Source organism: Hyposmocoma kahamanoa, unplaced genomic scaffold (genome assembly GCF_003589595.1).
Source record: "Hyposmocoma kahamanoa isolate Upper Pololo Valley unplaced genomic scaffold, ASM358959v1 217, whole genome shotgun sequence".
NCBI lineage: Eukaryota > Metazoa > Arthropoda > Insecta > Lepidoptera > Cosmopterigidae > Hyposmocoma > Hyposmocoma kahamanoa.
The window spans coordinates 311,030-324,613 of NW_020653738.1; the positions used below are offsets into that span (position 1 = coordinate 311,030).

Here is a 13,584-nt window from a genome sequence, read left to right on the forward strand (position 1 = left end):
CACACACACACACACACACACACACACACACACACACACACACACACACGTTTTAAAATTAGAAGTTAGGTATGTTGAAAATTGTTAAAAAATTGTTTGTTTTGACGTTGTTTGGAAATGTTAAAAATAAACAATGTGCATTTATAGCTATGGAAGAGCGGTGCCTCACAGGCATGATAAGCTTAATAGGAGGTACCATGTACTGTCAATGTAAATCGATTTGTATTACTGAAATAAACATTATTATTTATTATAAAAAATACATTTCAATGAAGAGTACATTATTGCTTAAAAGACATAAATATTTTGATATATATAGTAATTTACATGGTAGTTTTAGTAAAGCAACATCGATCTGATCATGAATGAATGCTATTATTTCACTGACACTCTATTTAAGACTCAACTGCCATTGCAACTAGTTTTAGTAGAATAACAAATATTACCATAATTGAAATACAATCTCAGAGGAATGGAATTATATTGACCAGAGGGTTCAAGAAAATTACTAAAATTGGGGCCCTGGTTGACGACTTTACCATATTCGTCAACCGTGGATATGGGACCTGTAAAGGGCCCAAAACGTAGATTTGTTTGAAAAAACAAACATAAGCCTTATAGATGCGGAAAAATAGTGTCATTTCCAATGGTTAATTCAATCCCTGACTACGTATAACATGTACTACAACTACCTATAGTCTCAAATCGTGAAAAAAAACTGTATATTTTGGTCCAGTAGGTTTAATATGGAATAACTGGTTTTTTTATCACGATTCGCATATAACGTGTTCATAGTGATCTATAGAATCATGAAACATACGTGACCCAACTATAAATATTTCAGCGTGTATGGTTTTATTATTAGCATAATACTACGCGGCTATTTTAAGTAAACAATTTCCGAGAAGCTTACATTTATCTTCCGTATGTAATACGTTCAAGATAAATCTTTATGTGGTGCGGTTTTTTAGAACTATTTATATTTATTCTTATCTTTCTGATGATTTAACATGTTATGACTAAACCGGAACTAGGTATTAATGTGGTTTTTGTGATTTTAAACACTTATCAATTTTTAATTGGTTGTTCATTGCTTCTTCTTAACATAAAGTTTGATGCTCTAATTTTTGTAGACTAGTGTTGTAATATTTTATATTAATGCGCAGTTGAGACTGGTGTAATCTAGAACAGGAAAACAAAGCGAGAGAAACAGAATAAATTCGTTATTGTTAACGACATTATAACATACAAGTCTTTTTTTAATAATACTAAGTTGACGAACAGGTCGCGCTCCTGGTAGCAGCAACATGCCTGTCCATAACAGTTGCATAGCCATTCAGAGCTTTAAGTCACAAAGATCTAAGAGACACCCTGAGATATAAGTTGACAAGTCCCACGTGCCTGCAATTTCACAGCATCCTTACGGTAACCTATCACAAACTCGAATTTATTTTTTCCGAAATAGCGTTTGTTCGAATTTTCATTACACCGAAAACCGAATTATAACGAAACCGTTGTTCTTTCAGGACATTTTGGATGTTTATCGCAAGGACACGATTAGGTTCGGTTAGGTTAGATTAAGTTAGGTTTAAAAGAAAAAACATTTTTCTCTAAATTGCTTTCCAGGTTATGAACATTCGAGCTAACGTTATTTCTAGAAAATATCATTTCGGACGTCTGGTAGGTAACCCATCCTTATCCTTCGAAACTGGAACGCAGTAATGCTCACATTACTGCTTGCCGGCAGAAAAAGGTGACAGTAATTCCCTGGACGAACTCTCTCACAACCAGATCTTTTGTTACTAAAGTCAGTTTTTATGTCGTTCAAAATTTACATGAAAAGAAATATTACATTGCATTAATGTACATTCTTTGAAGTCATAAAATTGTTATTCCAGAAGCCTCCTCTTTAACGGATGATTTTTGGATTTACATTATATACTGATGCTTCCATTATGTAGCCTGAACTAGCCTGTCGAAGAAACTTCGTCAATCCTTCAATTAGAGTGGTTACACATGGCGATTGCATCGTTACTAAATGTCGCCGTGTGTAACAGCTCTTACCACCTGTTGGTGCACGAAAAAGGCCTCCCCGCATGACATACTATTCCTTCCGTGAAAGTAAATATGTATGTCCAAAAGTAAATAATTACTACTGTAAAAGAACAAATAGGTATTTCTTGCCCATTTTATTTAATAAATTTGATTTTTTGAGAGACCGTGATATATTATCTAAATTCATTTTAAAGAAAAAGTTAAAATCTTCTCTTTTAGTAGCCATTTAAATTTAGCTTAAGTAAGTACATTGATTTTGTTAAACGTAGTAAGTAGGTATACTATAGTCTCGAGATTGTGAGTGTATCCTTGCCAACAAACTGCTTTCGCAGTTTGGCGAGAAATTGTATTATGTATTTTTGTATGCCTTTTGTATAAAATAAATAAATAAATAAATAAAATTCCCTGTACGTCTGGCCACACTGGGCAACAATCGGCGAATACTTTACGCCGATTAGCAAACCCTTTCACCACCATGTCAAGCATTATAGTGTATGCCATCTATAGAATAAAATATTAAAACCCCCTGTATAAGCTGTGTGTGTGACCACCAAAAAAAAACTAATTCCGTACTAGTAACAAGAAAGTTAGAACGTAATGTTTTTACTTTATGAACTACATGTAAATTATCCATGGGAGCATATAGGGTGACGCTATTTGTGACCAAAAACCTCTTGTGCTAAAATTCACAAATTCACTCAAAACCCCAAAAGTGACCGCAAACTAAACTCATTACAAACAACATTGAAGGCGTTCGCTGTTAGAATGTAAATAGTTGTTTCGCAAAGCGTCCTCGGAACGCTGCGTAAGCGCATAACGCGAAACAGACCGAATCCCGATTGGGTGTTTCAGCTATGCGCTCAACGTTGCAAGTTACGTCAAAATTAATGCAATGGACGGTCAAGGCTAAATATTGGCTGTCTCCGCAAGATAATAATATACACTTTGCTATTATTTAATTAAATAAAATTATATTGTCATTATTGCACGTCATTTTCCAAATTAATTTTGTTTGGGCACGTGAAGTGGATAAATGAAAGTAAAGTGGTGAAAGAAATCCTTGGTGTAATAAGGTCGAAAATCAAGTGGCATTTGATAGAGAAAGAAAAGCATGCTAGGGAATTTCAAAGGCGTGTGGTTGATAAAATGATAGAAATGAATGGCATGGAAGAAAAATCAGTGAATGAATGTTGGAAAGAAATGGCTTCGTGTATTAGAATGGTGGCGAAGAATGTATTTGGAGAAACGAAAGGTAAAAAAATAAATAAGGATACTTAGGATAAGGATACACTCCACCAAGTGAAGATGTACAAATCATTTTGAAAGAAAAGAAGAATGCATTTAAGGAATGAAAAAGCGTATATGACCATAATGTGACTACTAAAGATAATAAAAGGACAGAATATATGGAGTGCAAGAGAAAGGCTAAGAAAGCGGTAGCTGTCTCTAGGGCGAAGGTCCAGCACTTAACACAAACTTTACCAATCTCTGGAGAGCCCGCACGGACAGAAAGACCTTTACCGACTTTCGAAAGCAAGAGAGAAGAACGCTAGGGATATTGTCCATATCAAATGTATAAAGATAAGTAAATATAATAAATAATAAGATAGAGAGATAAATGAACGCTGGAAAGAATATTTTAGTCGATTAATGAATGAAGAAAATGTCTGTCGGAGTGGAGTGTTAGAGAATGCACCCATTAACGTAGGGGTGGTGGAACAGATAATAATAATAATAATAAACATAATTAAGTATGCATGAAGTAAAAGAAGTGGTCAATAATATGAAAAATAGGAAAGCTGTAGGGCCAGATGGTATACCAAAACATATACATAATTTCAATAAGAGAGAAGATATCCATAATATTAACCTTAGAGCCAAGTTCAAACTCATGGTACTACGATTTCGTTTAACCAAGGTAAACAACTCTTTTATGGGCAACTGTATACGTTTTTACAATAAGATTCCGGAGCATATATTAAGTTTATCATTTCCTAAGTTTAAAAACTACATTAAAAATATTTTGATCGAAAAATCAAGGGAATAAAGCTCATGTCGCATAGTATGAAAGCTTGGGAAAAAGTGATTGTGAGACGAATGAGAGGAGAGAGCGAGATAACCCGGAATCAATTCGAATCTATGCCTGGTACTGGGAGGATGGATGCCATATTCGCTATGTATAGTAGAGCTTGTACGTACGTCCCATCTGAAGCCGGCGTTACCGACCAGTTCAATGTGGCTGTAGGCTTGCACCAAGGATCAGCTTTAAGCCCCTATCTGTTTCTCCTGATTATGGATGCTCTAACATCGGACATACAGGAGGAGGCATCCTGGTGCATGCTGTTCGCCGACGACATTGTACTTGTCGGGGAGTGTCGGGTTGAGGATTAGCCGGTCAAAAACCGAACAGCTTTTCCTCAACTTTGGCGGTGCCTCCAGTTTTACCAATATTGCCTTAGATGGTGTATCCCTACCAGTCTGCTCCGATTTTCGGTACCTCGGTTCATTAATTCAGAACGACGGCGAGATAGACCGCGACGTTAAGAACAGAATACGGGCAGGATGGATGAAATGGCGACAGGTCACAGGCACTATTTGCGATCGGCGAATGTCCCTTAAGCTAACGGGGAAAATTTACAAGACCGTGATTAGACCTGTCATGTGGTACGGATCAGAATGTTGGGCGATGAAAAGGGAGGATGAACGAACTGTTCATGTATCGGAAATGCGAATGTTGAGATGGATGTGTGGAGTGACGAGAAAGGATAAGATAAGGAATGAGTACATCAGGGGAAGTTTGAAAGTGGCGCCAGTGACGGAAAAGATGAGGAGTAAAAGTTAGCGTGGTATGGACATGGAGGGAAGAATGTCATGTGACAAGAAGAGTGCTAGGTATGAATGTGGAGGGATATAAGGGGAAAGGAAGGCCAATGAAAAGATGGATGGATTGTGTGAAAGATGACATGGATAAGAAAGGTGTGAGTATAAAAATGACAGCTGATTCCCTATCAGAGTGGAAGAAAAATACGTGATGTGCCGACCCCACCTAGCGTGGGATAAGGACAGGAAGAAGAAGGTGTAATAAGGCCGTATCTGCAAAATGGCATCTGTTACGAGAGGTTTAAAGGCGTAAATACTAGAAAGTAAAACTATGACTAAATTATATGAATTAAATTGGGTCCACGCGGCAATGTGCCCAAGATGCTGGTAGCGTCCCCCTTTGTATGGCTATGCTAATGATTTGGACTATTAGCTGCCGGCCCTTGCGTTTCTTTAGACAATCAGAAGTTACGAGAAAAAAGAAATTAAGAGGTTATATTTGAGGTTTAAATATTCTACGGACGAAATTAGTTATTAAATTTAAGTGTTTAAATACACACAACACATCCACAATTATATATAATTTATTAAAGCGACATTTCCAGCCAGTTGCTGGTAGCTGTAAAGGTACCTGACTGAGTGAAGAAATAGATTTCTCACAGATGACGCTACGGCAAAAAAGTCGTTAAAAACCAAAAATAAGCAACAAGCATATAGAAATATTCATAAGGTCCGCTAGTTCGTTCCGTGACTTAGTTGGTATAGCACCTGGCACTGTTCGCTAGAAGGCGCTGGTTCGGATCCAGCCGATTGAAGAATTTTTTTTATAGTGTTCGATCTTTGTTGCATTATTATTTATAATAACTAAACGGAATAGTTTTACAAAAATAATTGAATTGGTACCATGGTGGTCAAACATCGCGTGACAATCAATAAACTTAAAAAAATATACATGATTCGTCAAGTAATTCGTATTATTTTTATGATTTTCACGTGTTTAAAGCTTCTGTGACGTATGATCCACATGTGGTTTTATTACAACAAGAATACAACGTACAGATCGTTCGATGAAGCCCAAACCACACAGACCGCTTTGGAAGGGGGCTTATAAACTTATGTCTCAGGGTGACGGGCGTAGTTTTTTTTATTTTTATTTATTTATTTGTGATCGGGTTACAAAAACCTATAATGTAGACTAACATACATATAAAACACTAATGACTAATTATTAAAGACTTACATGTTTAGTTATAACTACTGTCAGTTTTATTTGTATAAAATAAATAAAGAATAAAAACAGCTATTATAGACATTAGTTGTATATCTTAAACGTGTTATATATTTCTCTGTTATTGTGTACAGATACGGCCTGCTAGGTGCATCGGGATGCGGCAAGACTACATTACTTTCCTGCATCGTCGGCCGACGGCATCTCAACGCGGGAGAGATATGGGTGCTGGGGGGTAAACCTGGCACTAAAGGTAAGAATCAACAACTTTCTTCTTATTTAAGAGCTAGGCTCTCGTCAGTGGATTTATCGCCAACCATCTTCTTTGTGTGGACTATATGATTAAAATACCATTGATTGGCATAAAATGCGGATAAGTAAATCAGGAGCACGATACCTTTTAAATGTAACCAGACGCGTGGCCGCTCTGCCCGTGGGTTGAGCGATGTCGTTTCCTGGCCTCGCCCAAGGAGCGGCTCTTGATGGTTTAAAGGTTCACCTACGTTCACTTTGTTCACTATAGATGTGTTTTCAGTGACAATAATAAAATTAGTGAAGCGGTTGCAGCGCGCACACCGTGTTGCATTGTAACTTTTTCCCTTATCTCTGCCTCTCTGGTCGGCATCCAGATGCCCAAACATCATTCCGATTCGGTTCTCTATTGTCTTAAGCTTTAACTTGTACCTTCTAGGCATAATGTCGGGTATGTTCTAAGGTATAGTTTAGGTGTTCATATATATGTTCCATTAAGTCTGTCTTCTATTCAAGCAGGGATAGGCAAAGACCACGAACTTCTTCTATCTGCGTTCCAGACAAACCTCGTTCGTCTTTTCCACTCACATCAACCTCTTCAAATATGCTATACTTTTAACCTGGTCTTTTTTAATAATATCGGAATTTGATCGAGATATATACGTCGAGGTCGACCTCTCCTCATGTTTCCATCTACATATAAATTTGTGTCGTCATTAACATCCATCCTTACTACATGGCGAAACCATCGAAGCATGCCCTTTTGTATTCTGGTATGTACATCATCTTTCAGTTATCAGTGTTCTCTTACTGAGGGTATAAAATTTGTAATAGAAACTTAAAACCACCGAAATTTAGCCACGTAATTGCGGTACTTCCTGTTTCTTTCAACCAAAAATCGCTATTCTGCCGTAAAGATCAACTCTGTCAACAAATAACGATCTCTAATTGGAATCAAGTTAAGACATTGGAAATTCGTAACCGTATAAAAGAACAATTAATAGCTTGTCACACGTATATGTTTCAATTCGTAAAAGGCACTTCGTTTAACATAACCCATCTGTTGTGGCCTTTTTTGCGGCTTGCCATTAAAACGGCCAGCCATACATAGGCTGGCCGTTTTAATGGACGAGGACTGACAGACGGTGCTGTTTTGTTTTAACTAGCGTCACTTGTTGTAAACAACTTTACCAGATTGGTCTAATAAAAAAGGCCTTGACCTGCACTTACACATCGAAATGAATAATTTTACTCATAACTTTAGTCCCTGTCGTTGATTCTGGCTGAAAACCAGCACTTTGGGGAATTTGGGCATATGCAGATTCAGCGCCCTTTCACTGCTATGAAAAAAGGGATAGCTTGCCACAAGTGACTGACATAGATGCAAGGGTATAAAATAACAAACTGCCTGCATACTTATCCCCCGAACGCTATAACTTGGGCCTTTTCAGGGCGAGAGTGAATAGACATTATTTAGGCGTGCACGCTACATCGTCGACTTAATCGTCACTTTGCCTCTGGTGGAAAATGCGCACTTTTTTATAATCATTGATTTCCCAGCACTCCCTTTAATGGCGAAAATGTCCTGGAACCGAGGTCCGTGCCCACTTGAGCGCCTTCAAGTCAACACTTAATAATTATTATATTAAATCTTAAAAGCCTTCATTTCGCCCTTTTTCTTATAGCTCAGTCCAGTACCTAGCCAACTGCTAAATATTCTTCAGAAAAAAATCCTAGCATATTGTACTAAGCTAAACAAATATAATTGCATACTAAGCTGGTGGCTTACTGTATTATGGATACATGCGTGCTATATAACGTTTTCGCTCGAACAGTCATTTACAGCTACAGAAACCGTAATTTTATAATATTCTATTTATGAAATCAAAGTTTTGTTATTCACCAAAATAGTTACAATAGTAATAAAGTTATTAATTTTTTATTATCACTCGTCTTTTATAGTTTGTTTTTACGCACTTTCTGCTCCGAAGTATTTCAACTTTTCATTGTATTTGTTAACAGGTTCAGGCGTGCCCGGAAAACGCGTAGGCTACATGCCTCAGGAAATCGCTCTCTACGGCGAGTTCACTATCAAAGAAACGATGATGTACTTCGGTTGGATCTTCGGCATGGAGACCAAGGAGATCATCGACCGCCTGCGGTTCCTGCTGGACTTCCTCGACCTGCCCAGTGAGAATCGGATGGTGAAAAATCTCAGGTTAGTGTTTCAAACAAACAATGGCTAAGGACCGCAAATATGACAAGTGTTTTTGAATGTATTTTATACAGTGGGCAACCAGCTAAAGTAATATACTCTGTTGGAGTTGTTGGTGAAAATGATTGTACCTTACCTTATTTACATTACCGTTCAAGGCAGTTTAAAAACGTGACAGTGCATATACCTTCACGCTTGGCTGAGTGTAGTCTGTTACTGTATCTTTGTATTTAATGAGCACCCCGGGGCGCTTTCAGTACCATAGACGAAAATATAGACTAAATGGCAACGATGCAAATCATCTCACCTGCTGGAAAGTGAAGATGAGTTCGGCGCTGGAGCATGCACGTCTATATAATGCCTATTCACTCTCACCTTCAAAAGGCCCAAGTTACACCGTTCAGTGAATTCAGTGCCGTACGCCATATAAATATAAACATTGGGATGGAACCCTAGCGTACATCTAGTCCCCCGATGGGAGAAAGGGGATGGCGTAATGATTTCATGCAGTTTCGTTGCACTATGTGATATATATCTCTTGAGGAGTCCAAGCTTCTGTTTCAGCTACCGCAGAAAAATAGCCAGCTTGTCGTTTTTATATCATGCACTTTTTAGAGTATGTTCCGTTCCTCGTAAAAGTCCGGAACACTCCATCCAAAGTCAAAGTCAAAATGCGGATAGGTATCATATTACCACCTATTCCCAAAAATACCAATTTAAGCGAATCAAGATTAGAGCGAATAGACGGTTACTATTCGACAAACCTGTAACATCGTGGGCCACATTGTCGCTTTACATGAGGTAAGGTACCTATTTCTGCCGCCAAGTACTCACTACACAGTGAGCGTTATTGCGTTCCGGTTTTGAAGGGTAAGGGTGCTGGTGAAGTTATAAGAACTGTCAACTTATGTCTCGGGATGACAGGCGTAGTGGCAGTGTCCATCAGATCTTAGTAATGCAAAGCTCTGAGCGGCGCAACTGCTATGGACAGGCGTGTCGCGTACGACCAAGCGCACATCTTGTTCGTCCCGTCACTAGATAGCCTTGTTTCCGGAAGCGAAAGGAGCTTGTTTAAAAACTAAAATAAAACTACAGTTAAGCTTAACTAGACAACCGGTAGAGTTGGATGCCCGTCGTTTAAAGTGTGGTCTCATCGATGCATTTGCTACTCTGAAACCTTATCTACTTCAGAGCTAAGCACCACAGGATGTTTGCACTCTTAAGTTTTAGCGTAACCTGCCTGCTAGCTGCCTACATTGGGATGTACCTGTGTCGTTATGCCGAACTCTATATTTTTGCTTCTATGGTGGGGGGACGATCCGGGTGCATAACTAGGTATCATGCAATTTTTCTTTAATTATTTTTGTTTTGTAAATTTATGCCATTGATTATGTAGACCAAAAAGTATACGTCAAAACTTTACAAATAAATTACAGATATGTTATTTGACTAAACATTTAAATCATTATTTTATTTGTCTTCTCAACAAAAGTTACTAAGACTCATAAGAACGTTATAGGTAAATAAACAGGCTCCTTAAAAGGCCATTCCAATATTAGCTACACCATGGCGTCACAAAAGAGATAAGTAATTCTAACACTCTGTCATGGAAATTTAAAGAAATACGTGCTACAGGTACAATTAAGTACAAACATAGTGAAAAATACAGGAAACAATATTATTTACATGTAAACATTAAGGAAGTTACCATTTACCGACGTGGAATCACCTGGAGCCTGTCAGAAAAAGCTTTATATCTGTGCAATAAGAATGAAATAGACATACACACACTTATCCTTTGGATTCCCATTGGGTTGGGTAGAAACTACGGATCATCCCTTTGCAAGATGCTCACAAACCTCACCCACATTCTTCTAACTTTTCATACTAGGGCTAGTATGAAAAGTTAGTTGTGTTTGTTTGTTGTGCGTAATCGGAAGGATTGGAGGGCTCCAATCCTTCCGATTACGCACACCAGTCCTCTTAATAATAATACTTCACAAATTAATTTAAGCATTTGCCATTCACGAAGTTTAAGACTATAGTGAAAGAAATACTTTGTACATACATCTTCTGTGCGACCCTTTTCGTGGGTACACACGGCAATTTTTAGCAGCGATGCGAACGCGATAATTAACTATTTTATTTATTTCATGCATTTATTTATTTCACTTTTAAATTTACAATTAACAAAACAAAGTAATGTGCTTAAACCTATACATATTTTTTGTACATAATTACTCAACATTAGCGACTGTATCGATGCAGTCGAGCGTTTGCATCGATCCAATCGCCTTTAAGTCACAAGTGTAGCGATGCAATCACATATTTCACGACCGCTGCTATAAGTCCGTGTGTAACCAATCTTAGTTCTATATAGCAGGTTATCTCGATCTATGATGTTAAAAATGTATATTATATGATAAATGTGCACAAATGTTTATTTAGAAATAACAACGCCTAGAGTTTCCTGCTCGTTCTTCTCCTTACCTGTCAAATAAAGATTCTTTGACTTTGAATTTAATAGAACTAAAATTTATTTATGTAGTATTTAGACGAACTGGTAAAATAATGTAAAAGATAAACATTAAAAGTTAACAACCATGCACGAAGTAACATTTTATGATTACCATTTGTATAGCTGTTTATATACTATGTTACTAATTTATATTTCAAAACAACGAATTAACACAGGTTTAACTAAAAGTATGGTAATGAAAACATAATTCGTTTATAAGAAAACGTAACTTTATTTATCATCACAATTATTATTCGCTCTCTAGTAAAATGTAGTATAAAACACATGTCTTCCTTCAAAACGGGCCCGAACAACCGATTACATGTAGGAATTTAAACCGCCGGTGTTGCCTTTTTATATGTCGAAATTATATCTAAACTAACAGAAAAATATTCAATCATGACAGGATTATTAAGTTCGCGTTAGTAAAAAGTATAAATTTAAATATGATGATGGTAAGTTTTTTGTCAAAGTTGTTTTTAAAAGTCTGATCACCGGCTGAAATCTCGTGATACTTTTTTAACTGCCTGTATAAAAAGTGACGTTAGGTTTACTGGTGAAGCTTTATATACAAAAATATTTACATTTTTTAATGTACATTTAAAAGCGTTTGTTAGCGATACTTCTCGCTAACTTTGAAGAAAAACATCTTGATGAAACCAATCCACGTCAAATAAGGCTCAAAACTAAAACTAAGGCTGGGAAAACGTTTCGAGTCCTTAGGGACATAGGGACAAACGTTTGCCCACATTGGGCAAACGTTTCGACCTGTGGCTTAAATCCACTTCTTAAAGACGACCTGTGCTCAACCACGGGATGAGCCACGGTTAATGATAATGGAGACGCGTCTACAACTAAAAGGGTAATTCTGAAAAACAGCCGGACTTCTATAGATGATGTCAAAACTTTACTTACTTTTTCCGTAGAAACTCGTAAGTAAGTAAAATTATAACACACAAGCAATATTTAAGGTATATTTTGTTAATAATCCATGGCAACATACTCGAACAAAAGCCTAACAAATGCTACAAAACAAAAAACCAAAAAAGATAGAATAGAAGTAGCCAAGTACCGCTTATATTTTAACCAATTTTTTTTTATAACGGTTTGTGGCCCGATTTCAAGATTTTTAAGCCAATTTTACCAATCAGAATGCAGTAAGTAGAGAGTTTGAGTAACGTCATGTTTGATATTTTAATTATCAAACATTTTCTTTTTCTACACAAAACTACAAGAGTTGCAAAATTTCATTACAGGTATACAGAACACAGAACTATATGAAATTTTTTAGTTTGGTAGCCATAGACAATAGAATTTTGATTCAGAACTAAAAAGAACGCCTTTGTGATATGGTTTATTATTATAATTGACGGATTACAATATAGGAGTATATTAAAATATTTTTTTTTTGTATTAGGGGTTAAAGTATGAAATTGCCGTTTTATTGCAATAGGTTCTTTGAATTTTCATAGAATCTTCATGGTTTGAGGTTTTCGAATGAAACTTTTTTCAAATGGTTTCTGTGATTTTTTTTTTTAAATTTGAAACATTTGAATATCGACTTTCAATTGTTTTTGTTATTCAATTTAGACAAGAAAGATGGATACTGCGAAAATTCGAGTGATTTTTGAATACGAGTTCCGACGCGGAACTAACGCGGCAGAAACAGCCCGCAATATCAATGCTGCGTTTGGAGAGGGGTCTACTAACGAACGCACCGTGCGATTTTGGTTTAAACGCTTTCGTGATGGAAATTTCGACTTAAAGAACGAGCTACGAGGAAGACCGCCCACACAGGTGAATAACGATGAATTAAGAGAGATAGTGGAAGCCGATCCTAGTCAAACTACCCAGGAATTAGCGGCATGGTTTAACGTTACCTTACCCACAATATTGACTCACTTGCGTCAAATCAATAAAATAAAAAAATACGAAAAATGGGTGCCTCATGATTTGACTGATCTGCAGAAAGAAACGCGTGTTGAAACTTGTGTTGCCTTGTTGAACCGGTACAGAAATGAAGGAATATTGGATCGAATTGTAACATGTGAAAAGTGGATTCTTTATGATAACCGGAAAAGAAAAATGCAATGGCTGACCCCAGGTCAAATGCCACAACAGTGTCCTAAAGCAAAACTTACCAATAAAAAGGTAATGGTAACTGTTTGGTGGTCTCAGCATGGTGTTATTCACTATAGTTTTCTCCGATCTGGTCAAGCAATAACGGCAGATGTCTATTGTGCCGAACTCCGAACCATGTTGACAAAACTAGCAGTAAAACAGCCCCGACTCATGAATCGATCTTCACCATTATTGCTCCACGACAACGCGAGACCTCACACAGCACGAGAAACCATTTTGACCCTTCAGGAACTGCAGTTAGAAACCATTCGTCATCCTCCGTATTCACCAGACCTTGCTCCAACGGACTACCATTTTTTTCGTGATTTGGACAATTATCTACGTGACAAGAAGTTTTCTTCCCAGGAGGCAGTA

The 13,584-nt window shown here is 37.2% G+C and overlaps 1 protein-coding gene across 2 annotated transcripts in view; it reads left to right on the forward strand.

Moving 5' to 3' along the window:
* The window catches only part of LOC113227802 (ABC transporter G family member 23), a 148,498-nt gene that overhangs the window by 111,216 nt on the left and 23,698 nt on the right, over positions 1 to 13,584 (forward strand). For both annotated transcript variants that reach the window (XM_026460823.1, XM_026460824.1), the window contains exons 4-5: positions 6,238 to 6,356; positions 8,378 to 8,573. In XM_026460823.1, coding sequence (XP_026316608.1) covers positions 6,238 to 6,356; positions 8,378 to 8,573 — 315 coding nt within the window. The remainder of the gene's footprint in view (positions 1 to 6,237; positions 6,357 to 8,377; positions 8,574 to 13,584) is intronic.